The following is a 27,809-nucleotide window of genomic DNA, read 5'->3' as shown; positions in this document are numbered from 1 at the left end:
ATGTTTAGTTCTGTACTTTTACCTGTTTGTTTATTTTTGGTTTGTTGTTTTTGTTTGTATTTCCTTCCAATTCATATTAAGCACTTTGAATTGTCTTATCACTAAAAATGTGCTATGTAAATGAAATTACCCTACCTTATCTTACCTCTTTAAAAAAAGATTAAATTACTTGGATTATGTATTTAAACTTGTTATTTAAGTAACTATTACAATTCAGTTAATTCTGCAGCTTAGATTGATAGATATGCTCTAACCCTTTTGTCGCATTAGGACAAGATCCCCAACTCAACGGTAATGTTTGTGAAAAAGTGTTTGTGCTGCTAATGGTACTTGAACATCTGCTGCAACAACAACCACCATTTAAAGTTATTCAAAAGGCCACCACTGGAGTGCAAGCTCTCACAACCTGCGGAGGAGGAGGAGGAGGAGGAGGGGGCAGCAGAAGGACCTTTCACTTCATGTAGCATTATGGATTTGCTGTTCCAAGAAGTCCTTGAAATATGAGAGAAAGAGTGTTTGCCAAACTGCTGGGCGGAGGTCTCTTGGAGATAATAAAAAGAGGAGAATCAGTCTGAATCTCAGCCTCTCTGGGAGAACTTATTGGTTTTTCAGCTCATCTGCGTGTGACAGAATAAAATCTCTGATTTCATCAAATTCTTCTGAATATTTTTTACAGTCATTGCTTCAAAGTTTATTTCATCCTGCTTTGACTTTTTTGATACTTTGGTTGATGTTTTCTTGCAAGTTTCTGAAATTTTTTGACACCTTTTATTCAGTTAAGAGTGATTTGACCAATACATTTGAGAGCAAATTAATTATCCTACTTGCACCTGTTACCTCCACCATCATGTGCAGTAGCAAAACTTGTTTTAGCTCCCCTCTGTATAAACCCATCAACCCTGTTTCCCACGTCAAGTCCCCACAAGATCTCCATTTGAGGCCCAGGTGGTCATTTTCTACCAGCTCCTAGAACAGAAAACTCCCTTCGCAGGCCCACGGTGTGATTATGTGAAATGAGAGGCTTCAAAGTGGGCATCACTCCCCTGAGAGAGACATGAATTATTCCTACGTCTTCATCTTAAGTCCACCCTTCTTCCCGCAGCACAACAACTTCAGGATCAGCAGCCCTGCCTTAAACTCTCTCCTCACTCGTGATACATTTTCAATTACAGTTGACAAAATCTCTCCAACAAGCCGTCCTTGTGTGCGGTTTATCGGCTCGAAGGCAAGAGAAGTGAGATTCTTGAGAGTCATTACCTCTCCTCTCCCCCACTCCGTTCCTCCCAAATACACTCGAGCTGGCACACGCAAACACTCTGCCCTCATCCCGCTCCTCCTTCTCATCATGGCGAATGATGCAGACGTACACACACACACGCACACAAACAGCGGAGTCGCGCTTTCTCATTTGTGCTTTGTTTCCTTTGTCGCATCATTTGTGCTGAGGGTGCTGTAAAAGTGGGCTAAGTAGTGTGTCTGAGGTATGAGCGAGCGTCGTCTCCCTTTTCTCTACTCCATCAGGCTCAAGCAGCCCAGCGGGGGAGCAGTGGGGGGGTAGGATGGTGGGGCACTCATTTACTTTATGGAATATTACTTTCTCTCCTTCTTGCCGTTACCATGGCAGCCGCTATAAAAAGAATTTCTTCTCATCGCCATTATTTGATTCCCCCCCCGACACACACACACAAGCTCAGGAAGATCCCTTATTGATTTTCACTGCTCACATATTTTTAGTGCAGAGGAAAGAAATTAACATTCCATGAAGTGCTAAACAAAACAGAAATGGGGGTCTTCCAATTGGATGCCTTCGTGCCACATAGCTTGAGATGTTACGTAAAGCTTAAGATCCATGTAGCGGTCAGGACCGATCCATCCATCAATGTCTGAAGTCACATGGGCAACAGGTGGAGGAGGGATGCTAAGGTGTCGCTCTCCCAAGCAACACTCACCAACTGTTTCTGTGGGATCCCAAGGCATGCCCAGGCCAAAAGGGGCATACAGTCCTTTCAGCAGGTTCTGCCTCTGCCCAGGGGCTTCACCTGCTGGGGTCCAACCCCAAAACCTCAAACATCCAACCCCAAAACCTCCTCGGCTGACTCGAGCCGAGGACCGGCTGCTCTTCTTCAATCTCTGTATTAGGCAAACTCATTCTGGTTACTTGGCATTCTGCTTGCTGCTCCAATGCAGGCTGAAAGCCATGCATGACTTGAAGATCCAGGCATAAATAAATCATCCGCAAACCATTGGGACGTGAGCCTGAGGTTCCCAGGCCAGACCGCCTTTTCAACTAATACCTCTTGAGGTCCTGCCCATGAAAACCACAAACAACATAAGCCACGTGCGGCAGATCTGGTTGAGTCCAACACCTCGGGGAACAAGAGCAACTTCATGCTAAGATGGTAGACGCTCCTTTTACTTTGAATTCATACAGCCAATATTATCAACCCCCAGTTCCCTCAAAAATATCTGAGGGGACACATTTGTGAGCTGCCTCCAGATGTTTAAAACACATGCAAACGTACTTGACCCCCTTCGGAAATGAACCCAAGGTTTCATAATCTGGAGGCCCCTCCGTTTTACTTCCATGGTTACAGTAAACTTTGGACTAAAAATCCAGGCTGATCCATCAATCAAAACTACCTAAATAATCTTTTATCATCCGTTTTCAAAAGTGTGAAGCGAAGGACGTATCGTTGATCTCTGTTTGTGTATTTGTTTTTTTGCAGGCTTGTCAGGGAACATCTCGGAGAGCAGGAAGTGGCGATTTCCTTGACTATTGAGTCTTTGGAGGAGGAGGATTTAGGAAATTATTCCTGTCACGTGGAAAATAGTCACGGCCATATCAACGCCACCATTCAGATCTTCAGGCGGGGTAAGAACTACTGGCTATTTCCCATTTTAAATTAAAAAACTAATATCTTTCTAATTTTTTTTCCCTCAAACAATTCTGCTTTTTTTTGCTCACAGTCTCACTGCACCAGATATTTTGCATCAGCTCTTAAATAAAATAATCAAAGGCGGCTGCATCATTTCATCAAACATTTTCTCCTTTTTTTTTTTTTTTTCCGTCGGTTTGTGTATATTTACCCAAACTTCATGATTGCGTTTGGTACTGTCTTATCTTCTGTGTTTGCACCAGCAGCTTTGTAGCTATTTTGGCTCTCTTGCATGACTTGTCTGAAGCTGTTTTCATGCTCTAGCTGTCACCCCACAAGAGAGGTAATTTGATGGCTGTTTAAACAGCAAATTGGTCTGCAGCTTTTCCCAACAGGCCAATACATCCAGCATACAATTACATTTTAAGTCTTTATACGTCTGTTTCCCCGCTTTAATCTCTTTCTCTGTGATCATCCTTTGTAGACAGCCCAGTTTCGTTTGAGTGGTCTTTGCGGACCGCAGATGGCTTCATTTAACTCTCTTTGCAAAAGGAGAGGGATGCAAAGTCGAGCTTTCTCTGTCTCTCTCATCCAGATCTTGATGTTTATTTCATGGTTGTTGTTTTTTTTTGTTGTTTTTTTGTTTTCTCAAAGAGCATATCACTTACAAGCCCTGCGGCAGGTCTAACGACACTGCGGGCTGCCTTTCCGTGTATCTCCAAAGGATTTGATGGCGAGTGTCGGTCAGTGGGACTTTAACAAATCCAGGAGAGAAGATAATTGGTGGTAATCAGCCAGATGTTTTACAATTATGGGAGAAGACAATGGAATGCACATTTGAACACATTTCCAACAACAATACTTTTGCTTTTCAAATGTAAAGTTCCAAGAAATATGGAAAATATCGTCACATAGAAGTAGCTAAATATACTTTCACTGGATTTACTTTTTAACCAAAGGAGTGTGTATAGGGCTGTTGAACACAATGGTGCACCTATTGCACCCATGGTAAATATGGGTAAGAAGCTTTTCACAGTATTGTGCAAATGTTTGGAAAATCTAATCTTTAATTTTAACAAAGTTTTTTCCGATACAAAATTGCTGGTTCTCCACTTATTAAATCACCTTTAATAAATATTTTTATTTTCAACTGGATCAGGGGGGGAATATGACACGACTCCAAGACTTTTCTTACTTTTCCACTCTTCAAAATGGAAAGCACAAGAGAATATGCCTTTAAAAATATGCCTTATAAATATAAGAATATGCCTTTAAAAAAAGGCAAATATTCATCTCAAAAAGTCAGGATGGAGCTCAAAGTAAACTTTTTGTGTAATATCTATTTTACGTTCAGAGCAGTAGTTTTTAAAAGGTACATAAACTCTTGTACTGCCTTTTTCCACAAACACCAGGTCAAACTGTGAGTCTGCTGAACTCATCATAGGAACTACTTCTCAGTCCAAAACTCCTACGAACGGATGTAAACAATAAAATAAAACGTTGCTGTGATGATGTGCTGAAAGCGGCGAGTCGGGAAGAGTAGGAGCTTCTTAAAGAGACAGAGGTCAATTTCAAAGCATCAAATTGCAGTTAAATTTCTTTTTTAGGTCATGTTTATACATACAACATTTTTATAACAACTTGAAGTAGCATACTTACTTGACTGTTTTAGAAAATGGCTCTATGTGCTCTATGTGTCTAGAAAATACATAATACTGCAGCTTCAAAGCAACTTTGTGACAAATAATGAGAATCCACATTTATTTTGACGCCATAGAAAGTGAGTAAAATGGTGAGCTTGCTTTTGGAGAACTTCCCTAAAAAGGTACCTTGTTAGAGTCACCAAGTCTCCATTACAATTAGACGTTTTCTACGTGCCAACTTGTCGTTTGGGTGCTAAACTAGAAAAACAACGATTCTCTGTCCAACATGACGAACATTTGGATTTTGCTCAAACTATTTTGACTTTAAGTGGAGATCAGACTAAACACTTCAAGAGGGTCTAGCATGAAACAAACAATGAATCATTGGCAAACGACCCCACACCTTACGCCATTGAGGTTGGTAAAGATAAATATCTGATACTTTTTTGTTACCCAAAATCCTTGCAACCTGACCTTGGTGAAAGTGTTAAAATAAAAGGAATTTTTCATACAAAAATCTGTAAATCTCTTAGTAAACTGAAGATATAGCAAATAAATAGCAGATTGATGATCCAAAACATATGCCCAAAGCAACATGGAAATGGTTTATCACGTACAAAATCGACCGTCTGTTATTTTTGTGTCAGTCTCACAAATGCATCCTGCAGAACACCTGTGGGCTGAACATGTTATCAACAGCAGCGGTTTAATAAATCTGGCAGGAGACATTTTGTGTAAACCATTTGCTCATTCCCTTGCTGCAGAAATGAAGGAAACATAAAGGTGCGTTTTATTTTCAGTTTATCAGTGACATTTTGCCACAGCATTATTGGATGTATTTATTTTAAGGGTTGCAAGGGGTGCCAATAAGTGATTGATGCATGAAATTAATTGGTAAGACCTCGCTAACCACGTTTTTTATACTAATTTTAAGACTGGCAGAACTGTAAAATATAACGTATCTCAAATTAAAACATGGAATAATGAATGTATTTAAATTCTTGAAATAATATTGTCCAGATAAACGTTGGGTTTAGATAATTTTAAACAAAACGCGAACGCCTAACTGAGGGCAGACGAGATTTAACGTAAAATCTCTTTGCTTCGCAATGTTTCTATTGCAGCACGAGAAGATGTGTGTCTTTGCTCTGTCTGACAAAATAGAGAGAGCATTGCAGCTGGCATGGCAGCCACGCATTGTTAAAGCCCACAGTGTGACAGAGATAAAAGGTGAACGTGTTCTAGCTGAGCCAACCAGGTAAATGCTGCTTTAATACACATCATAACTCATTCCCAAGCCAGGTCTCGGGGGAGACATGGAGGCGATAATAGAGAAGAGAAATGAACTGAAAAGGGAAGAAAAAACGGCAGCGAACCCAGATGGAGAGGCGACTGACGGCAAGATGAGAAATCTGAAACCCGTTGTTTTGAAAATGCCGCCATCCATGTCCGGGATTGTTGCAGTCCCACTACGGATGATGGCGAGAGTGCAGAGCTGTGTCATTGCTGTGCCATGAAAAGGAAATGAAGCCCATTTCTCATTAGATTTTCTTTTTTTTTTTCTGCAATGTGCTCTCTCATTTTTCTCAAACTCGTTATGAGCCCTGTGTCTTTGAAGATTGATTCTGCTTTGTTCTGAGCTGAGCTCCGAATCTTCTGCGGCTTGTCCGGCTTTTTTGTGCCAAATGTAAATGTGCCCTCTAACCGCCTCGAATCCCCCGACTTCAACAGCTCAACACCGAACAAAAAGGGAGACGGGGCCCCGGCTCCAATTTGGTGCAGAGACAATACGCCAACACGCAAAACTGTGAAAGGAGCTGAAGCTGAGACTGTGTCAGCAGTTTTTCCTCATATTTTCGGTCTGTGTTTCTTGTCCTCAGCAGAGCTCATGTACACGGTGGAGCTGGCAGGAGGGCTGGGAGCGATTCTGCTGCTTCTCATCTTCCTCATCTCCCTGCACAAATGCTACAAGATTGAGCTGATGCTCTTCTATAGGAGGCACTTCGGCAGCGAGGATGTGGATGGAGGTAAGGACAACCCAGCTCATCTGAAAAAACAAAACATCTGCTCAAGATTTCCCTACATATATATGTATATATATATGTGGAGTAACTGAATATATTTATTCAGTTACTCCACAGCAGATTTTTTTAAATCCTTCCTCTACTTTTTCCTAAGTGGCCAGGGACTACTGCTACCACGGCTCCATTGGGGGAAAGATGGGGAAGGATTTTCAATTTGTTGCCCATTTAAAAATAGATCAGTCTCAATATGTCAGAGAAGGATCCTCGCGCCGCACCAACGAAGGCCATGTAGCAACACATGGGGACCGGACAGGCTAGAAACGACCTCCCTGAGTGACAAATAGGAGCCAGAACTGGCCCGAAATTGTGGAGCAGCGGCTGGTTTTCTTTGCACAACATAGTTAACTTTTCCTTCAGCGAAAGAGTTGTCTGTTTATGTCCCAGTATCTCTCCCTCTTTCTCTCTGTGTCCTTAAAAATTCTGGAAACAAGAAACTCGCTGCTTTTTTTTTGCCCCCTCCACATACATGAATTATCTATTACAGGCAGTTTTGTTGACTCAAACTTCTACATGATTAAGTCACACTGTCAGGGACAGCTGATACAAGCGGTTTTGATTCCTCCAGCTTTGCTCGGTGGTTAATTTGAGACGTCTGTTGCTAATTTGAAGGCAGTGTTTGAAGTTCGGATCCAATCGAGCGCGGGCCTGGCCCTTTCCAGGGAGTCTCAAAGCTGCGCCTGCTTCTCCAAAGAGTTTTTTTTTTTTTTTTTTTTTTTTGAAAAAGCCCCTCTTCTCCTTTTTGGCTGTCCCACATTCACGTTCTACAGAGAATAATGACTAGCACTCACTGAACATGTCGCCACCACTGTGCTTCTTTTATTCTATTTTCTGCCTTTTCAGTTCTTCTCACTGTCTTCTGAGAAATCATTTTGAGGTGTGTAGCAGTGCATTGCTTGAGTCTTGATTTGGTCGTGTTTATATCTAACCCATTTTTGTTTTTTTTGTTTTTTTTTCCGAAGCGCACTTCATGGCCTAATGGATGTGACGCCACTGGGAATCAGTGTTTGTACTCCGTTGTTTACGACGAGCCCTTCTGTTCCAAATAAAACTGCTGAGCAGAAAATAGTTGGGTGTTATTTTGGAGAAGTGTCGCTGCAGTTCAAAATCCACTTAGACTTAGTCCAGTGTGAGGAGACTTGACTTTACTATCAGAAAGTTTTAGCCTCACACACTTTAGTTAACATTAAGATCACAAACCAGAAAATCTGTTGTGATTAAATGGATAACTTTTATTTAGAAAGTAAAATGCTTGCAGCTCATCCTGAACAGGACATGTTGCTGGAGCGAGATATTATATCTCATTCCTGGTTAAATAAAATAAAGTTGTTTGCTGACATTTCGACCACAGCTTTAAAGCAGAGTCAAACCTAAAAGAGTTTAAAAAAATAAATAAAATTGAAATCCCTCTTTGTGTGCTTTCAGATTTTCTAATTTGATAAACAGCGTTTTTGGGTTGTTTTTTTTTTTAAATGATTTTCTCTTCATTATTGAACTAATCAAAATCAGATTCATCAGTGTAGGTATTTTTTACACGGCACTAATTCACAGCAAATGAGACGCTTTATCAGAGAAACGTCTCTAAATTACATGCAGACGTACAGAATCAACTTCATCCAATCATGAAGTTGCGCAATCAGAGCGCAAATTCAGTTATTTGCGCTCTGATTTGATTAAAGTTAAATTAAATCTCAATGTAGACACCAGTGTTGTCAATACATCAACAGCAGCAGAAACTTGGTAATATAACTTGAAAAATGTTATGTTTGTGTTCATAAGTGTTTATATACGAGTTCTTTGATCGGATGCAGGTGGATAAAAAAAATAATTTAGCACATTTTTTTCTAACTCTTCCTTTCAATGAAAGTGATTAATAAGATGTTACTGCAAATAGGCTATTGCAAATAAAAAAAAATTAAATAATAGCCCAGAATTTACTGATACATTATTTTTACACTTAAGCAAAAACTTATACAAAATAAGGTCAACGCTTCACCTAAAAATACAGCAAACAAAAACTTCTCTACCATCAAATTCGACGCCAAGATTCACATCATAATCATCAAAAAAAAAAAGACAAACTACATTTTGTGCATACATACAGGAACCTCCACTCCGTTTTTTTATTTTATTTTTTTACATATCTTCGAAAGTATTAATGTTTCAGACAACATTATGATTCACAGTAAGAGCAGGAAACAGGTGGAGGAGAGGCTTAAGAGATGGAGGTGTGCAGTGAAGTGAAGAGGAATTAAAGTCTGTAGAAGGATGGAAGATTATAATATTCTGGGCAAGAAAGGTGGAATGAAGCTGCAAGATGTAGGGATTAAATACTCGGGTTCAATCCTCCAAAGCCGCAGACACACGAGAGGCGTGAAAGAGACGAGTGTGTGGGCCGCTTGTGATGGAACGATAACTGCAAGTGAAAGGAACGGGTTACAGCGTGGTAGTTGGATCTACTATGATGTACAATTCAGAGACAAAATGAATATGTAAGGGTGACGTCTCAAGACTGACAGACTTGGACGGCAAGGCAGAAAAGTGGGGAAAGGAGAGTCTATTCTGGAAGGAGGAGGGAAAACCCACAGTGGAGTTTTATGGATGGAGTGAGAAAAGAAGAAAGTGGTGATTAAGATAAAATGAGATGAGACAGACGATGATGTCCTCTAAACATTTGTGACACTGATTAAGCGTTGAAGTAAATCAAAGAAAAATGCCACTTTTGCAGCTTCTCTACAGCCTGATTAGTTAAATATTAAGAATTTGATTGACAAGTTGGCTGAGATTTGAAAGTTTGCACCAAGTTACAGGTCATTAGTATTTCCATATGAAAAAAATTCACATTGTCAGTTTAACATGTATGCAGCAACATCTTTTCAAAGAATTAACATAAGAACATATTCATACCAAACAGGATGTAAATACCAGCTGCTTAGGCGAGGACTTTGTAAGTGACCTGTTCCAATTTTATTCCTGGCATAATTTATTTCTTTTCATATCTTCTGATAAATGCAGTGGGAGGGGGGGGAAGCAATACCTCCATATTTGTGAGTCAGAATCAAGACGATCTTATATTTCGCTCTGTAGACAGCTGCAGCTTTGGCCTGTTTTAATGTGAAACTCCAATGAGATGAGCCAAAGCACTCAAACTCTGAGAAAGAACATGTTGACAATTTAAACTATTCTAAAGGTCAGACATTTTTAATAAACGCATTCCCTCCAAATGTCTGCACGTTTCCACCGAATGCTTGTGAACGTTCGCGTTAAATGACTCCAACCGTGAGCTGTCTGCTCCACATTCTCCACAAATCGCTGTCTGTTTCTCTCGCTTTCTCAGAGAACAAAGACTACGATGCATATCTTTCATACACCAAAGTGGACCCTGACCAGTGGAGTCAGGAGACCAGGGAGGAGGAGCGCTTCGCCTTGGAAATACTGCCAGACGTGCTGGAAAAACATTACGGCTACAAGCTCTTCATCCCTGATCGAGACCTCATTCCAACAGGCAGTAAGCGCTCTGGCTGTGTGTGTGTGTGTGTGTGTGTGCATTCACATGTTGACAGTGGGGTGAAAGCTTGCAGTTGCGTGTGCAGAACATTGGCTTTTGCTGCATATATGATGTTGTTGTTGTTTAGCACATTGCTTTGCGCTTTGTCTTGGTCTACGCTTGTTTTGTGCTCGTCTTCAATGTTCTTCACCGTCTCGTGTTGTGAGCTGTTAAGACAAATTTAAACTAAGCTGTCACAACCGCACCACTTAGCCGTAACATTATGACCACTCAGCATTTAAAGCTACCGTTTCCATTTGAGCAGAACCCCTAAAAATGTGCAGATATGTGACAACATTCTGCTAAGAAGACCCAAATGTGGTGGATTGAGGGGACAACAAAACTGACTGGAGGACTGACCTGATCCTCTGGTCTTTCATTCTTCATTTCCTTCTCCTGACTTTTCAGTTCATATTTGCTTCAAGTAGACAATAATGGTTTACTCTGGGTCACAAAACAGCACTGGTCAGATGCTCTCTGCCCAGACTGTAGGTTGCATAAATACCCACAAATATCTGCAGGTCTTTTCCTAGTAACACACATAATACCCGAGTTAAAGAAAAACAAATCATTCAGACTCTCCTTGTGAATGAAATGGAGTTGCAAACTTTGGCTTACCCCTGTTTAGCAGATTAATATTTATTAATTCAGGTCCTGTTAACCCTTTAGAGAAGACCTACACTGTCAACTTTGGTCATTTGTGACCTATAAACTACTGAGTAAGTCTTTACCACTACCGACTGCATCTCATATTTTTTCCTAAACGGTGTTGATGAACTTTCCAGTGTACGCTCTTCTAACACGTCTACTTACAGGTCAAAAACTTTTTTGTTTGTTTCCATGCTTGTCCTGCCCACAGCCAGATAATCAGTTTTAGCTGTTTAGTGGTCATAAGATTATGGCTAATCTCAGTTAATTGTACATTATTATTTCAAATATCTCAAATATTTAGTTCGAAACTCTCCGCAAGAATCTTTTTTTTTTTTTTTTTTTCTTGCATCGTACCAAATCTCTTTGGACTGAAGCTGGAGATCACAGCTCTCCTCCGTGGCTCTTCCCTAACCGGCTACTGCTGAAGGGGGAATACAGTATGCAGCGAGCACTCGACGCTGACATATTGAGCAAATTCATCGTCCCCTTTGGTTTCCATCCATGCAGCAATAAATCCACGAAAATTCCGTGTGAACATACTCTCATGCCCGCCCGCCAACTCGTGCCTGCTTAGCAGTCCGTTTGTGCCAGTGGTACACAGTGTGCTCTACTTTGTAGCGATGCTGCGTGTTTGTACTGTGGGCTTCATGTGGAACAGATGAAACGCAAACACACGTCCTACTTGGTCCAGAAAGAATTAAACATCAGTGGGAAGTGTGGGGAGGCTCTGAGCCGCGCCGAGCCGGGGCCGCCTCTATCCTTTAATCAAAAGAAATTGCCGCCAGCATCAGAGCCAAACAGAATCGCTGCAGATGAATGTCCAATCAGGGGGAAACATGCTATGTGATTAATTACATGTGAAGTAAAAAGATGGGCGTGAGGAAGCGCTGCTTACACTTTTTTGCAGCCGTGTTGAGCAGTGTTGTGTGTCTTGTGTCTGCATTGTGTACTGCCTGTGACCTGAATGTTAAAATGTCTATGTTTAGGTCTCACCAATGAGCATTACCAGGATGACACGCGACTTTTTGGAGGTACTCGCCCTCAATCTTTTCCTCTTGCATTTAGCTGCTTTCATTTACCCGCACCTTTGGATGCTGCGCTGCAATGCAACGTTAGACATTGATGCTAAATATAACACACCTGAAAAGGTTAATGTAAGACACGTTATCCTATATTGTGTCAGTAAAAATATGTATTCTCTGTATACTTTATGGTCAAAAATGGTTTCATGTTTTTTGTCCCTTTTGAGTCAACTGATGGTACTTACTACGGAAAGGTTCATTTATTTCAGTAACTCTGTTAAAAAATGAAACTCATATGTTGTATAGATTCACGACACAGAGTGATATAACTGAGGAAAACCCCCCCACAAAATTTATTTTCTCAAAACAGCAGAATAGTATATAAAATCAAAACAAAAACCGGTTTTAAAGCAGTCATGTCACGGCCACGTCAACATGTTAGGTTTTCCAGCAGATGGCCGCCGACACCCTGCACAAGGAGGCAAAGCTTCAAACAATAATTGCTGAACAAGCTCGATTTTTTTATTTATTTATTTATTTTTTAAACAGGAAAGCTGATTGGAAGGAAAAAAAAACGCATTGCACAAAAAGGTGCACAAACAACAGGGAAAACTCCAGCTTTCAGTGGATTATGAAGCAAAGCAAGACTTTAGGGGAGACTCGCACGTCTGCGATCTGCAGCTGGACTCAGAGCTTTAAAGAAAGAAAGCACACAGGCGTATCGCGGACGCCGCAGCTGTCGCAGTTCCTCGTGCGGAGTCGCTCCTGAACCAGAGCATCAGAGTCGCCGTGGCCTGAACTAAACGGAAACAGAACTGGGCCGTTGCATGTCATTTGTAAATCAAGATCCCAGGGTCCGGAGGACGAGCGGAGAGACTCAGAATCCGAGTCGCTCGCAGGTCCACAGCTGGTGGTGATTTGTGGAACTATGTCCTTTATCAGAGCAGCCATCTGTTAGGCAGTTTCAGAGCGATGTGTGCCTCCCCTCTGCTGACAAGCTTTATGGGAGAAGGTGATTTCATTTTCCAGCAGGACTTGGCACCTGTCCACACCGCCAAAAGTACCAATACTTGGTTTTATTACCATAGCTCTGTGCTTGATTGGCCGACAAATTTTCCCGACCTGAACCGCGTGAAGAATCTGTCAAATACCGTCGAGAGGAAGGTGAGAGACGAGCTGCTCTCGAAGGAACGTGGGCAGAAGCTGAATTTTACGTTTTTATTAGCCGTGAAATGCAATCATTAAGTAAAACTACATAAAAAAACAGACTTAAAATATAAGACTAATAAATAAACAGTACTATATGAGTTTTACTTGTTGAATTGAATTACTGAAAAAAAATAAACTTTTTGTTTATATGCTGATTAACGGAGATGCACTCGTTACAAATCAAAATCCAAAAATCAGTCCTTCCTCAGTTTGTTTCCAATAAAACATGTAATTTGCACCAGTATTCAGCTCTGAACCTTTTGCATCTCACGTCTTCAATTAAAGCTCGCATGAGCCAAGCCGAGTTTAGCGCACATAACTAGATGGAAGTCAGGTTTCTAAAACAAACTCTGGCAGCTAAATGAGATTCTTAGAGTGAAAACTAAGCCATTAGATGGAGAGAAGTTCCATTAGGCTCGGGAGGCAGAATTATGTCCAAGACAAAACCTTTAGGCAGGATAATGTCGTTTAAAATGCCCGAAAGCCTCACTCCTGGTAACATAAAAGACCTTTAGAAACGGCCGAGGGCTCCTCTACATTTGTCTGACCAGTCAAACTGAGCAGACGGGGGCGATGGGCTTCGTTCAGACCATTAACCAGCGAGCCAAACTTTGGAAAAGAGAAACGAAGGAGAAATGTAGTGACAGAACCGGCTTTACTACAGAACGTCTGTGCAGTTCTCACATGTGATCAGCCAATTAGAAAACCTAAACGGAAAACAAAAAAAGAAAAAGGAAATAATCTGTCCGTTTTTAATGAGTTGTGAATGAAATATTTGACACCATCCCTGCTGACGAGCGTGTCGGAGGTGTCGGGATATTTTTCAGCAGCGGCATCTGAGAGAGGAGTCAGAAGTCGTACAGGAAACTGGAAGAATATTCACTGAAACTCAGCTGAAGTCCTGCACAGACCTAGTTGAAATCTAAATCTATAAATATTATAGGCGTCTCCTGTCAGACTCTGTGCCTTAATGTGCCTGAGCCTAAACATTTCTGCCAGGAAAACTGAAATAAACTTTCAGAGAAAATGTCTTAATTTTGAGAGATCATTCCTTGAAGACTGAAAGCGTCTACTGCTGGATTCGTCCCCTTTTTCACGTTTACATTACACTCATTTCAGCTTCAACTGAAACACATTTTCAGGGTGGAGTTAATTTACCTTTAGCGACAGTATTTAGTGCAAACTTTTATTTCTCATTTGTTTTCTTCTTGCCCACTCAGGGTCAACATTATACAGACACTCTCAAATATAAACATGCACCCATGTCAGTAGATATCCAAAAATCCTAAGACTTTTTAAGCATCTTGTGGCACATTAATTAGCTGCATATTTTTGTAACCTCTAAAAGCTCTGATATAACTCTCAATGACTGTTTTATGTGCTGTTCATGGGCACAGGCCTGATTTTTAATTGTGTTCTGCTAATTTTCAAATGGTTTGCAGTCTGAGCCATCCAAACTACCGTATTCATTTCAAAGCCAGTGGATGTTGTGGATCATCGTCCAGTCGTGCCCAAGTCTCGACCGTCTACCTGTTGGTTTGTGTGTGGATGTAGTTCTTCCTGATCTACTTTGAACCAGGCAGTGGAGCAGCCTTACAGCATCACGCTTTAATGTTTAAGCTGTCACTGCCTGAACATATTTAATTGTTTTTGTCAAAGCTGTCACATTGATTTTTTTTTTTTATTTGAATATGGCACATACTATTGATATAAAATGAGATATGTGGTTTCCAAATTGGGGTTAGCACGGCATATTTTGGCAGAATTTTGACCACCAGATGTTCTTCAAAAATAATCCTTGGTATGTGTTGAATGTGTATTAAAAGGGAATTAGTGGTACACGATTCGTCCCACTAAACAAGGTGGTTTGTCCGTTTTACCTAAAACAACTCATGTTTGAGGTGACAATAATCCTCAAGGGTTTTACAGATGATTTAGTTTTCTTAACTTTGAAACCCATCTTGACTTTTCCAGTCTCTGTTTCTGATTTCATTGATAAGGCAGGCTTACATTCGGGTTTTCAAATAATCTGTCAAAAGCCCACACCTCATCCTGAATTAAATGTTATGGGCTTTATATGCCTAAAAGCTCAGCCTGTGCCAGAAAAACAAACCAGATAACATAAACAACCGATTCTATCAAGAAGATTGATGAAAAGTTCAACCACAATTGTGCTGTAAGCTCCTTAATAGTTTCAAAAAGTGAGTGATCAGGGTGCAATTTGAAAAGGTTCATTAACCAAATATAAGTGGAGGGTTTTTTTATATAATATATATATTTGAGCCAGTCTGTATAATTTTAAGCCTTTGTGGATGAGATAAAAACTTAACTTTTGCACCATAAGAAAATCTTTTTGAAAAAGTGTGTTTTGAAGATTCATGTGTGTTGCTTGTTTGTCAGTCTAATAGTAGGAATTAGAGTAAAGATTAAATTAGACTGAACAGGCAAAACGGGTCAGCTGTCATCGTCTCGTCTTTGTTGTATGTTCACCCATCACTAAGTTATGCGGTTCTGGACTCTAGATTTGAAAGGATGAACTCTTAAAGCATCTTTTCTTTTCTTTGAAATTTCTGCTCTCACTCGCCTTTCCCTCTTGTTCCATGCAGCGTACATAGAGGATGTTGCGCGTTGCGTAGACCAGAGCAAGCGCCTCATTATAGTCATGACGCCCAACTACGTGGTGCGGCGAGGCTGGAGCATCTTCGAGCTGGAGACTCGACTGCGCAACATGCTGGTGAGCGGCGAGATCAAAGTCATCCTGATCGAGTGCGCCGAGCTGCGCGGCATCATGAACTACCAGGAGGTGGAGGCCCTCAAACACACCATCAAAACCCTCACCGTCATCAAGTGGCGGGGCCCCAAAAGCAACAAGCTCAACTCAAAGTTCTGGAAGCAGCTGCAGTACGAGATGCCCTTCAGGCGCACGGAGCCCATGCTCACGCACGAGCCGGCGCTGGACGTCAGCGAGCAGGGTCCCTTCGGGGAGCTGCAGACCGTCTCGGCCATCTCCATGGCGGCGGCCACTTCCACGGCCATGGCCACCGCCCATCCGGAGCTGCGCTCCTCGTTCCACAACACCTACCACACCACCATGAGGCAGAAACACTACTACCGCAGCTACGAGTACGACATACCCCCGGGGGGCACCCTGCCAGCTCTCTCGACTCTGGGGAACCAGCACACCTACTGCAACATCCCGTTGACACTGCTGAACGGGCAGAGGCCTCTGGGGAAGAGCCGAGAGCACAGCCTGGAAGAGGCTCACGCCAACAACGCCATGCTCCCGCTGCTGCCGAGAGAAACCAGCATCTCCAGTGTCATCTGGTAGTGACGAGCGGTCTCGACGTCGGCCTCGGGAAGAACCGAGGTCAGGGTCGGAGACGACGAGAACCAAAAGGAGAAGTCGGATCTGTTCGGGTCCGTGCGTCGCCGCTTGATGGGGAAACGCAGGAGGTTGTGAGGGGGATGGTTTCTCCCCTCCCCGTGTTTGAAGAGGACCGGTCTCTTCTAACGAGCGATTTTATTTTCTATGTGGAACTAAAGAAAACATTTTAAAAAAAAAGATTTTTTTTTTTTTTTTTTCTAAACGGACAAATAATGTGCAGGAACTCTGCTTTAAGGAAGACAAAACACAATTCCAACATCCTCACAAAAACAAATGTGCATACATACAAACAAAAACAAAAGGAAAACAGGGTCTGTACATATATTTGCATTTTATTAGTAGCATCAGTGTTTTCCTGTTTTGTTCTTTAGTCTGTTTAATTCAATCATGTCTGTTGCCTTCTCTACTGTAGGACTTTGCTTTAAAAATGTTACACAAAGTTGTATATTTTTTACTCTTTTCAGTTGTTTTTTTTTTATATCTTACTTTAACACGCTTGATTGGAAAGCCAGTATGTCATGTACTTGCGCTGTTGTGTTCTTTCTATTTGTTTTATCTTGTTTGTTTGTTTGTTTTTGAATCATTCTGTAGTTTAAGCAAACTTTTTTTTATGAAAGGGGAAAAAAAAAAACTTTTTGAAAGACCTGGACATCTTCAGGAGATGTGAAGAGCTGAAACCTGTTTTTTTGTTTGCCTGTACAAGGTGTATCTATTTTAAAACAGAACTCCTTTGGGGGGGAAAAAAAAAAAAAAAAATCATAGAATATGCAAAAAGACTGAGGAGCTGGCTAGAAACATCCGGCCGCGTGGGGCACAGATGACGGAAGAGGTCGGAGAGAAGCGCCGGTCCCCTCCAATCAGACCGACGGACTGGCAGATCTCTTTCTGACGCTTCGGCGGGTTTTTTTTTCTTTTTTTTCTTTTTTCTTTTTTTTTTTTCTATGGAAACAAACAGCCTGGCTGTTTTAGACTGATAGAGATATGCCTCACCTTAAAAAGAAAATCTGTAGATTATTTTAAAAAAAAAAGAAGAAAAGAATTCTATTTTTATAACAGAAAAGAGTTTGCTTGAGAGGTCATACTTATTTGCATTTCACCATCTTCCATGTAGAAAGGGGATCGACGTCTCGGCGTTCTGTTGGTTTCGTACTCTTGTGAAAGTGGTTTCCGACTCGCCGAGAGATGAGGCCGGTGTTCTTGAATCCCACCCGACGAATACGCCCTCTTACTACTCCAGGTTCTAAAGAAACGAGAAAAAAAAGAGAAAAAAACATTTCCAAATGTTTTTGTTTTTGATGCATCGTTTTATTGCCATCTTGGAAAAATTCAGGTTTATTTGGTTCATAGAGATAGTTCACGTTTTAATGAGAGGAAAAAGAAACCAGGTGTGTTTTGAAAGACTTTTTAAATATATTTGAAGGTGTGATTTTTAAGTATGCATAGCAAATAGATATGTATTCTATATATAATATAGATATTTATATAAATATATAAACACAATTTTCACTTGGAAAGAAATGTCTATCTTTATAGAAACACAATCATTATCAGTTGCCCTTACTTTCTCACTGCACATTAAAAGCATTGATTTCCTTTGGATGGTTTCCTTTTGTGTTCAGCTTTAGCTAATTGTTGCCAATAATTCATAACGCCTATAATACCCCATTTTACAAACCTCACAGACGGCGTAAACGTTTTTCCTATAACTTGCTTTCACTTGCTGCGAGCATAGCTGCATTTAAATCAGTGAGGCTGCAGGAAAATGTGCCACATGGATTTGTCATTTCACATCTGTTCCTTCAACTGATCACTTGGCGATTGACGCATCCAACTCAGTATACAAACCAAACATAAGGTCTATACATGTGAGGCAAGGACAAAAAAGGCTTTTTCAAAACTGCAGCTTGTAGAAAAACAAAATGGTCTCTGTGCTGATATGTTCCTAAGCTACGATGAGATGCATTAAAATCAGGGATATCATGACCAGAACCATTTGATATTTAGTTATTCAGGCTTTATTGTGAGAGGTTGTATTTGCTGTTGCTCCCCGTCTTTGTGTGTTATGTGACATGCTCTCTGCTGCGGAGGAAGGAGAGATGTTCAGAGAGCAGCCAACACATTAGTCACATGAAGTAAATTCTTTAAGAAACATTTATGAAGCAGAAAAACACTATTCTTTACACTATTAATTGTAACTGCACTGAGATATGCTACAAGTTAAATTACAGAATCGTCACAACATGCTAACGCTAGCTCTAGAAAAATGTTAAGTCTTACCATATTTTCCGCACTATAAGGCGCACCTTCAATGAATGGCCTATTTTAAAACTTTTTTTCATATATAAGGAGCACCGCATTATAAGGCGCATAGAATAGACGCTACAATAGAGGCTGGAGTTACGTTATGCATCCACTAGATGGGGCTGCACTAAAGGGAATGTCAACAAAACCGTCCGACTCCGGTCGGCGAGGAGAGCCTTCCGCGACTGGGCCGGGGCGTGGCCGGACGATGGTCACCTTTCTCAGTTCGCGCACAGCGTGTTTGTGGAGAACGTGGCGCTAAATGACCTGCAGACGACCTGATTCTAGACGGTTGGTAGGTAGATAGGTCAGTCAAACTTTATTAATAAATTACAAACCAGCGTTCTGACAACTATCCCAGCATGCACCGCACGCTTCTTCTTCGGGCGAAAATTAAGTCGGCGGCTGCTTACTGTAGTTGCTAGACCTGTTGTGGCTCAATATTGGTCCATATATAAGGCGCACCGGATTATAAGGCGCACTGTCGGCTTTTGAGGAAATTCAAGGTTTTTAGGTGCGCCTTATAGTGCAGAAGATACAGTACATATTTTTCCCAATGTTATGTTCACACACAATTCCCTGTAACCAAACAAAATAATTTTACAAGGCAAGTTATCAATGTTGGATAAAAACAGAGTTAAAACATTAGCTTAGCATTAAGCTAGCTGAAAACATTTGTCATCAGAGGAAAAGCAGGAGCTTAATCAAGTCGGATGTCTTTAGAAGGAAGTGACAAAGCTACAAAGATGTAGCTTTATCACACATTTGTGACGATGTTTACAGAACATTGTAATAGCTTTCCTTAACTCTTTGTTGAAGCAACATAGTAAGAGTGTCCTGCAAAAACTCCTTCTGGGACAAAATATCTTTCACTATCAAGACAAGCTGGAGATACTAGAGCATCCTAAACCTCAACAGTGAGTGGTTTAAGTGAGACATGAACACAGTTTTAACCTGAACCATGTAATGCTGATGAAATCTAGTGGATTATTTTACTGCACCTTTGTGGAGTTGTAACGCAGAGCATCAGGCGTGACTTGAATTTTTATCGATTAAAAAAAAAAAAGAAGTAAATCCTGATCTGGAAATCCCTCATAAAACATAATTGAATTATATCTCTGAACTAGTTTTTGATCTGCTCTACTGCAGTTTGGTTCAAGGTCACTGTAATGCCTGACCTGCTCTCCTGACAGGTTTGAATCTTTTTTTTTTTTCCCCATTTGTGCTATTTGGTTCCCTGACGAGACAAAATCCCCTTCATATAAAAGACATGTAAATAACGGCAAGAAATCTAAAATATCCTGCTGTACCCACCAGTCAGAGCAAAAACAGATAAAATTTAAAAGTTTAGAAGTAGAAATTATATTGCTGTAAAGAAAAATGAGATAGAAAACTACACATGACATAAGAGGATTATTAATGATCACAACAAAAAGTTGTAGCAGAAATACAGTACTCAAAACAACCAATGAGCACCATGTTCCTAAGGAGACAAGATTATGAAAAATAGGCATGACTAACAAAACTGCCATAAATATATCAGGGACACAGTCGTGCAACTTCAAACTGTTCCAATAAAAAGAAAAGGTGGAGTGAATATCTGACAGTCAGGAGGGTGAGTTCACTTCCCTCTTCCCTTTGATGCATATTGTCCTTGGGCAATACATCGAACCATAGGCTACATACTTATTCTGTGCATCAGTGTATGGACGTTTTTGTGCTTGAGAGTGTGAAAGACTCTGTAAAAGCCGTTTGAGTGGTTGGAAAGATTAGAAAAATGCTCTATGTAAATGCAGTCCATTTACCCAGACAAGGACAAAATCGAATTTCAGTGTCTAAAGAATGAAAGCGCTAATACATTTCAGACAAGTGCAAACGTTAACAGTTACAAAAGGCTGTGTTAAATGACCAAAGAGAAGCAAAAAGTGCAGAAGGAAAGTTTCCAAATGACCACAAAAGACTCAGAATGAGGAAACGGAGAGCCGTCATTACCACATATTTATTTTAAATTACGATGGATTGTTAAAATACAATGCACACCAACGGCAGAGTCCCAAATGTTTGCATTTTGTTGTATGTTAAAGGACAAGAGTCATATGTTAAAGGCAGAAAACTTAACATTTTTGAAAGTATAAAACATAAACCACAATCTGTATTTCTTTGAAAGTACTTTTATGTCACTAGTTTTAACAAAAATAAAAAATACCCCTCTAAAACACAATGACTAAATATCGGTGATTGTGTTGTCTACAAAAGCAGATCATGAGTTCCTATTATTGTAGAACATAAGCAGAATAACTTTTTGATGTTAGAAAACAACTTGGAATCGCACAGTTTGAGATGCACGACCGAAATGAAGTAGATCTTACTATATCTACCAGATTACTGCCAAACATTTTTATTTTAAAAGCTGCTTTTTGTCATTGTGGAGATTGGACTCACCACAGAGCGCTTTTAAATCTCTGAGTAGGGTGCTGGTGATTTAAGTCGCCAATGTACTCTCTTCTACACATTATCATAGATTTCTCTTCACTGGACAAATCATCAAATGTTACCTCAAAACTGGAGACATTACTATCACTAATTTTGCTTTGGATGGGCATTGTGTTTGGCATAAACACTGACTTGAATAGCAAGCTTGAAAAATAACAACGCTGTCCCTTTAATCACTTTTAAATTTACGTGTCCAGTGTTAATGACGGAACCTTGTGAAGTTGTGCAATTATCACATAACGATGACAAAATCCCAAGGTTGGAATAACGGGGTCAAGGTTTTGTTTATGTTCTGTTGTGTGTTGGTACCTTTAAATATCCATTACCCCTCTCACCGCAGCTTTAGTGTCCAAACACAAAGAGGAAATGTGCTGATGGAAGAAAGATTTTGTCTTAAAGGTCTAATTCGAAACATTATGGCGTCGTCTGCTCACAGCTGATGAGTAAGCGCTGCCAAACACTGCCATCTCCTGGGAGTAAACACTAACTACAAGCGTTTGTATTTGAAAGCTCAAAGAGGAGCTGAGAACGGATCCACTGATATCTGGCAACCCCAGGAGAAAACGGAAAGAAAAAATAACTGGGTCAGAGGAAAGAAAAAAAGAGGAAAACAGAGTAAAATACACAGATAAGGAAACTGGGTTGAAGGTAGAGTTTGTCAGTTAAGGCAAGACTGAGCAGTGGAAATGCACAAACATATCTGCCATGCTAAAAGTCTAGAAATAAGCATTTCTATAGATGTAGGAGACCTGTACACAGGCAAATATTGTCAAGAGCAAGACAGGGTGGTGGCTGTTGCCAGTTCACCGCTTCCTGCCAGACATCTGGAGCTTTATTAGCCGTCACAGGATTAATAGACTCTTTATTACCCAGAGCAATTAAGAACTTAATTGCTGATAAAATAGGGCCCATTGAGAACGAATATGCAAAGAAGATAGATATGAACAAGAACATAATCAAAGCAAAGCAGACAGTGGCATATGCGTAAATGTCGGTGTGTCTGACTGTGTGTGTATGTGCGTGTGTGTGTGTTGCCAGTTTATGAATCTCTTGGTCTTTTGTTTTTTTTCCTCATCTCTTTTATCCTGCTATGCCTTGTCAGACCACCAGGAGGTACGTGAGAGTTGTTCGCATGAACTTCAAACAGAACTTAAATCCCAGTTTATCACTGACATCACCTTCCTTCCTTTGAAGGTTGCGTTCAGTTTTGATTGAGCGCACTCCTCTGTGAGAAGGAATAAAACACACACACACACACACACACACACANACACACACACACACACACACACACACACACACACCGACACACACACAAGGACAAAGCTCCTGCAGTTCTGATGGATGCTTCGAAAACTGGACTGTAGTCGCAGAAACACAGCAGCAGAAACACAAAGACAAAATGCAGCCATGGCAGGCGATTATATTTTTATGTTGTTTTGTTAAATCAACTATTTTGCGAAGCCTGGAAGTTTCTGTAGGAAAACAAAAATCAGTAAATGTCTGTAACAGGTGGGCATGATTTCTGCCAGACTTCCAAATGAAACGCCTTCAGATTGTTCCAAGATCAGTATACGGTGCATTTCTAAAGTTTACATATTCCTGCTGAACTATCTGTCATGCAACAAAAACATGACATTGACAGATAATTTCACATATTTAATATTTAAAAACACAAACCTCCTGCTCAATCCAACCAAACAAACAAATATCTGTTGGGGGGGGGATGTAAAATAAGGATGCAATAATCTTGTTGCATAAGTGTGCAAAACCCATAAACTAAGACTTTGCTCAAGCTACTTTTAATTAAATTCTTCTTGATTTCTCATCTGCCATCAAACACATGTGAATCGAATCTATAACAAAGATCATCTTTTCCAGTTAAATTTTCATTGTGTCCGATTATTTGCATCTTTCAGCCAAATGCCTCAATTTCTAGAAAAGTTGCAAATGATCAAAAAAAAGATCAAGTTGTATAAAGATATCAGTCAGGAGCAAAGAACAAAACAATCTCCAGGATGTTATGTCATCATATGAAATCAACAGAGATGTAACTACTACTACATTATAAGAGCTCAATGTTATGTTTGAAACGTGGAAAAAGTCTAAACTCATTAAAATTCTACCCCACCACTCGAAAATGAAAACTGCCCCTGTCATGTTGATGGATCTGTCCATATGCATTAGATATTATACTTGCCTATAAAAATTCAACAGTAGTTTTTAACTTGTGTCAAAATAAGTTCATTTTAAAACCACTTTAGACTGGACACTTTTAGATATGAGTGTATATACATATAAATAGATACACTGCGAGATGAAACGCATACATGCAGTCCAACAAACTACTGCTGCTATTGAGCTGAAACCGATGGAAATGATTTCTCTCTTCAGGTCAACCTGGAGAGATGACGCTATTTTATGGTTCGTTGGTTCCCTGACCCAAATAAAAAAAATCTTTAACTTTGTGTCGACCGCAGAAGGTGCCTGACATCTGTTTGTTTTTTGCTCTACTTCTTGCTTCTTTCTCTTTTAGTTGCTGTAGCAGGAGCGAGACGAGAATTGCTCAAACGTCTGATCTGAGGAGTCTGTGCTTCTCTTTCCACTTTCTTCAGTGTAAGATTAACCCAACTCAAATGAACTATTGTGTGCTAAAATGAAAAAAACATATATTTATTTAAACAGATTTTATGTCTCACTTTATTCACCGTGAGAGGCAAAACAATAATAATACTCTACTGATAAAGTCAGAAAGATTGGTACATTTTTATTTTCTTTTTACATTTAATGCTTCATTCCAGTAAATCATAACTTTTATTAGATTTGCTATTGTTTTTTGGGTTGTTGTTTTTTTTATTAGGTTGAACAGTGTAAAGGTCCTTAAACTTTGAGAAGATTTCGAAGCTTTTCCATACCTAATTTTCTCTTTATATACTCCCTAAAACATACAGTCTGAAAAATGTACAACACCCATTAAATATTCAGTTCTTTAACAAAAACAAAAAAAAACCTTGATATATAGACGTCTTGACTTTCTCAACCTCGTTTTTGAAGCCTGGGGAATCAGGACTTTCCATTTTTTCTTAATTCTCAGCAAGTCTATGGTGGACTTACTGGTAGGTTTTACATCATTGTTTTGTGGGGTGGGGGGTCCAGTTATCCTTCAGCTTCATTTTTGTAATTGATAGTTTTCTCAAGCATCCTCTGGTGTATGATGGACTGATGATGTCTTATAAAACATCTCCAAACCATTTCCTTGACCTATGAAATTTCCTTCTTTTAATGTTCTTTAAAGTTTATGAGGAAAATCTCCTTTGCTCTGTAATCTGGATAGCTAAAGACTAGACTCATCTGTCAAAATATTTTTTTTTTTTCCACAAGTGCTGCTGGTGCTTCAACATTTTCACCAATCCGTCGCATGGGAACCGAAATGCGCCTGGTGCACTTTCGCCCTCTGGTGGCCTAACTTGACATTTCACCCAAAATGTTTTCTAGTCCACAGGTCAGCTAATCTGCAGCTGATGTGACAGTGGCAGGCCTTCATCAGTCTCTGCTGTGACCTGAAGCTGACATGAAACACTGATCTGATTGTTCAGTGTGATGTTATATTTCTAACTACTACAAACCTACCATCTTATGTTATCTCCTGCAAAAGTTTTCCTGACACACTTTCTCCAGCTGAAAGTGTGTCAGTCTTGAGAGACCAGAAAGTCACACAAACACACACAAGGTAATGTGGTAATGTATTTTTTATTATTTTAGAAAAATAGTTTTTTATATATATATAAAAACAAATAAGTTATGAATTCCAGCAGCTGCTTTAAGTTTCCTTTGTAATGACATCTCTCCGCATCAACATTCTCTGTCGCTATCATTCTCACACACACACACACACACACACACACACTTTCTTGCTTGACACAGGTCAGTTCCCACAGTCATTCAGTCGTTATGCGTTGTTACCAGTCCATATCAGCTTCACCAACCACACAATACAAGTTGAGAGCATTTTTTTCTTCTTCTTCTTTTTTTTTGTTTGTTTTTTTTTAGTCTGGATTCATCCTTGCTCTGTGACCTACTTTCCGTAGAACATCTCCATGAGAACCTCCTCGATGTTCACCGCCCCGATTACGGGTCTGAAGAAGAGCTGTGCGACCACCAGCGGGCTGATGGCCCGCAGCATGGACAGGGCGATGAGCAGCTTGGCAAAGCGCATCGAGTCGTCGCGGTGGATCAGCCGGACGTGCTCGTTGAGAGCCTGGTGCGCCTCTCGGCGCAGCGCCTGGATGTAGTGGAGGCAGCGCAGACCTTCTAGATCTGCGAGAAGAAGAGAGGAAAGTTTAGTTTTTTCAAACGCAGACCACTCCGGGTCAATCTCATCAGTGTTCCGATCGACCGAATCAGCTTTCTTATATTGTTACGGTCTGTTTTGCAGATTTTACTCCATGCACACTGATTAAAACCTCCGATTTTTACCTGGATTAAAGAGCACAGTTCCCTTGAGATACGCGTACTCCTTCGTGCTGATATCCACACTCCAGCACTTCTTCAGGAAGGCTTTGATCGCCTCGATGTCCACCACGGACACCCCGACTGCCACCCTGGTCTGACCGGCCAGGATCTCGCTCTGCCGGTCCGGCACACCTGTGAGGATGCGCTGCAGCATGCTGGGCTCCACGGTCTCCGTCGTCTCAAAGTCCACCCGGTCCTGCGCAAGCCCCAGCACCAGCAGCGGGGCCCAGCCGCTCCGGATCAGCATCAGCTGGTCGTCCTCCGGCAACTGGCGGAAGCAGGGGACGTTTTTCACGAAGCGCAGCGTCTTCACCAGCACCGCCGACGCGGCTTTGCACGTCACCTGCGGGGAGCGCAGCACGCCCCGGCGGCGCGTCGATCCGCAGGAGCACGCCTGCTGCCGGAGCTCCTGCAGCGAGCCCGGCCCGGAGGAGGAAGAAGAGGAGGAGGAGGGTGAGGAGGAGGAGGAGGAGCCCTTGAGGAGTAGATGCTGCAGGGTTTGATGTTGGGAATGCTGCTGTTGGTGTTGTTGTGGCTCCTCGGCGGTCACAAGGCTATCGCTCTTCAGAATGCTGTAGAGAATGCTGCTGTTGTTTCGGGTGCTGGCACTCCGACAGCGACAGCCCTCCAGCGTGGCCATGACCGCTGGCCGCTCTACATGGGCCGGAGCTGCCTCTTTGAAGCGCCGGGGGTCAGTGACAGAGGTAACTGCTTCCTTACCCCCTGATAGCCCCGAGTGAAGGGCAGTCTGTTTATATTAGCTCCCGTCTGTCCCCGCACTTTGAGAGATTGCTCAGACTTGCTGCATATTTCCACCTCCACCGGCTTATGCACCTCCTCTCTCCCCACCTCCTCTTTTCCCTCTCTCTCTCTCTCTCTCTCTCTACAGATACAGCCTAGTCAGAAATGGGAAAAAAAAGCAAAAATAAAAAGCATTTTGTGTGTGTGTGTGTGTGTGTGTGTGTGTGTGTGTGTGTATGTGTGTGAAATAAATAAATTAATTAATTAATTACTTTTTACAAATGTAATTGTACCTCTCTGCTCAAAGGTCAAGGAAAGAAAAGTTCACGAAACACAAAATGTGACCTCAAAGTCTCAGCCTTTCTGTCACAGCTTGGCTTTTCATTTTTTAATTGAATTGGGGATGAAAAAAATCTTGAGTAACTAGAGATGCACCAGAAATCAACAGACGTATGGAGTTTTATGATTTTCAAATTGACTCCACCTGACTGGTCAGAAATTTAAAAAAAAATCCACTCTTTTATCCAGTCAGTGAACTTATCACTCTGAAGTCCTGCCATGTAATAACGCTGTTTAGTGTGGATGTTGTGAAAGCAACAGGGACCTTGTTCACGACTTATAGGTTTTTCTGGACCATATTTTACCCCATTGTTTCTACTGTATTACGACACTGGGGTAATTATGGCAAAAAATGTCCGTATTCTTTAGCTGTATGAGGTTGTGTGATCTCACTATCTGACAACTCCCAGCATTTTCTTTCATTCATCTTAAATTCCTCCAACTATCTGTTAACTTTACTTTTTAACCTGGAGTAACTAGTATCTACTATGCTTACATGCATAGTAGATATGCTTTCCTTCGCAAATAACATTTATTTTCAATCACTCATGCATATTATACATTTTGTAAATTATTGCAAACATCCTCTGACTTAGAAGGGATAATAATTTAGTTTCAAATTGCTTCCAGTGTGAAATTATCAAAAATTATACATTGCTGTAAAAGTTACAATCCTATTACAGTTACAGTTGTTTATCCATGAGTTAAAACATGTATTTAATTTGACCGAAATTGGCTATGTTTATTTGTTTAGACACAATACTCCATCTGAAAAAACTTTTCAATAGTTGATCAATATTATAAACGCAGTGTTACTATCAATTAGGTTAAAGTCAAAAATATAATTCTGGCAATTGGAACTTGTTTCCTTTCTCACTGACACAAAGTTTATGTCCCATTTCCTAAAGGTTTGGTGTGACTCTGCTCATCTTTATGTATGTATGTATGTATGTATGTATGTATGTATGTATGTATGTATGTGTGTGTGTGTATATATATATATATATAT

The 27,809-nt window shown here is 40.7% G+C and overlaps 2 protein-coding genes across 7 annotated transcripts in view; one reads left to right on the top strand and one right to left on the bottom strand.

Annotated features, from left to right (window-relative positions):
• il1rapl1a (interleukin 1 receptor accessory protein-like 1a) overlaps positions 1-17,785 on the top strand; it is a 215,902-nt gene extending 198,117 nt beyond the window's left edge. For 3 of the 6 annotated variants that reach the window (XM_007555524.2, XM_007555522.2, XM_016673110.1), the window contains 5 exons: positions 2,727-2,872; positions 6,400-6,546; positions 9,938-10,108; positions 11,785-11,829; positions 15,636-17,785. In XM_007555524.2, the coding sequence (XP_007555586.1) occupies positions 2,727-2,872; positions 6,400-6,546; positions 9,938-10,108; positions 11,785-11,829; positions 15,636-16,357 (1,231 nt within the window). In that variant the 3' untranslated portion in view covers positions 16,358-17,785. The remainder of the gene's footprint in view (positions 1-2,726; positions 2,873-6,399; positions 6,547-9,937; positions 10,109-11,784; positions 11,830-15,635) is intronic. The other 3 variants (XM_016673111.1, XM_016673113.1, XM_016673112.1) reach the window with 3 other exon arrangements.
• A 4,484-nt stretch (positions 17,786-22,269) lies between these two features.
• On the bottom strand, positions 22,270-26,604 carry nr0b1 (nuclear receptor subfamily 0, group B, member 1). The gene is made up of 2 exons (XM_007555521.2): positions 25,685-26,604; positions 22,270-25,525 (listed from the first exon to the last, which is right to left on the bottom strand). Exons 1-2 carry the CDS (start codon positions 26,358-26,360, stop codon positions 25,284-25,286), a joined length of 918 nt encoding a protein of 305 aa, XP_007555583.1. The 5' UTR covers positions 26,361-26,604; the 3' UTR covers positions 22,270-25,283.
• Between the last annotated feature and the right edge of the window lie 1,205 nt (positions 26,605-27,809).

This window comes from Poecilia formosa, unplaced genomic scaffold (assembly GCF_000485575.1).
Source record: "Poecilia formosa unplaced genomic scaffold, Poecilia_formosa-5.1.2 Scaffold70, whole genome shotgun sequence".
NCBI lineage: Eukaryota > Metazoa > Chordata > Actinopteri > Cyprinodontiformes > Poeciliidae > Poecilia > Poecilia formosa.
Note: the sequence above shows the minus strand (reverse complement) of the source record. Positions and strands in the feature narration are given on the sequence as shown.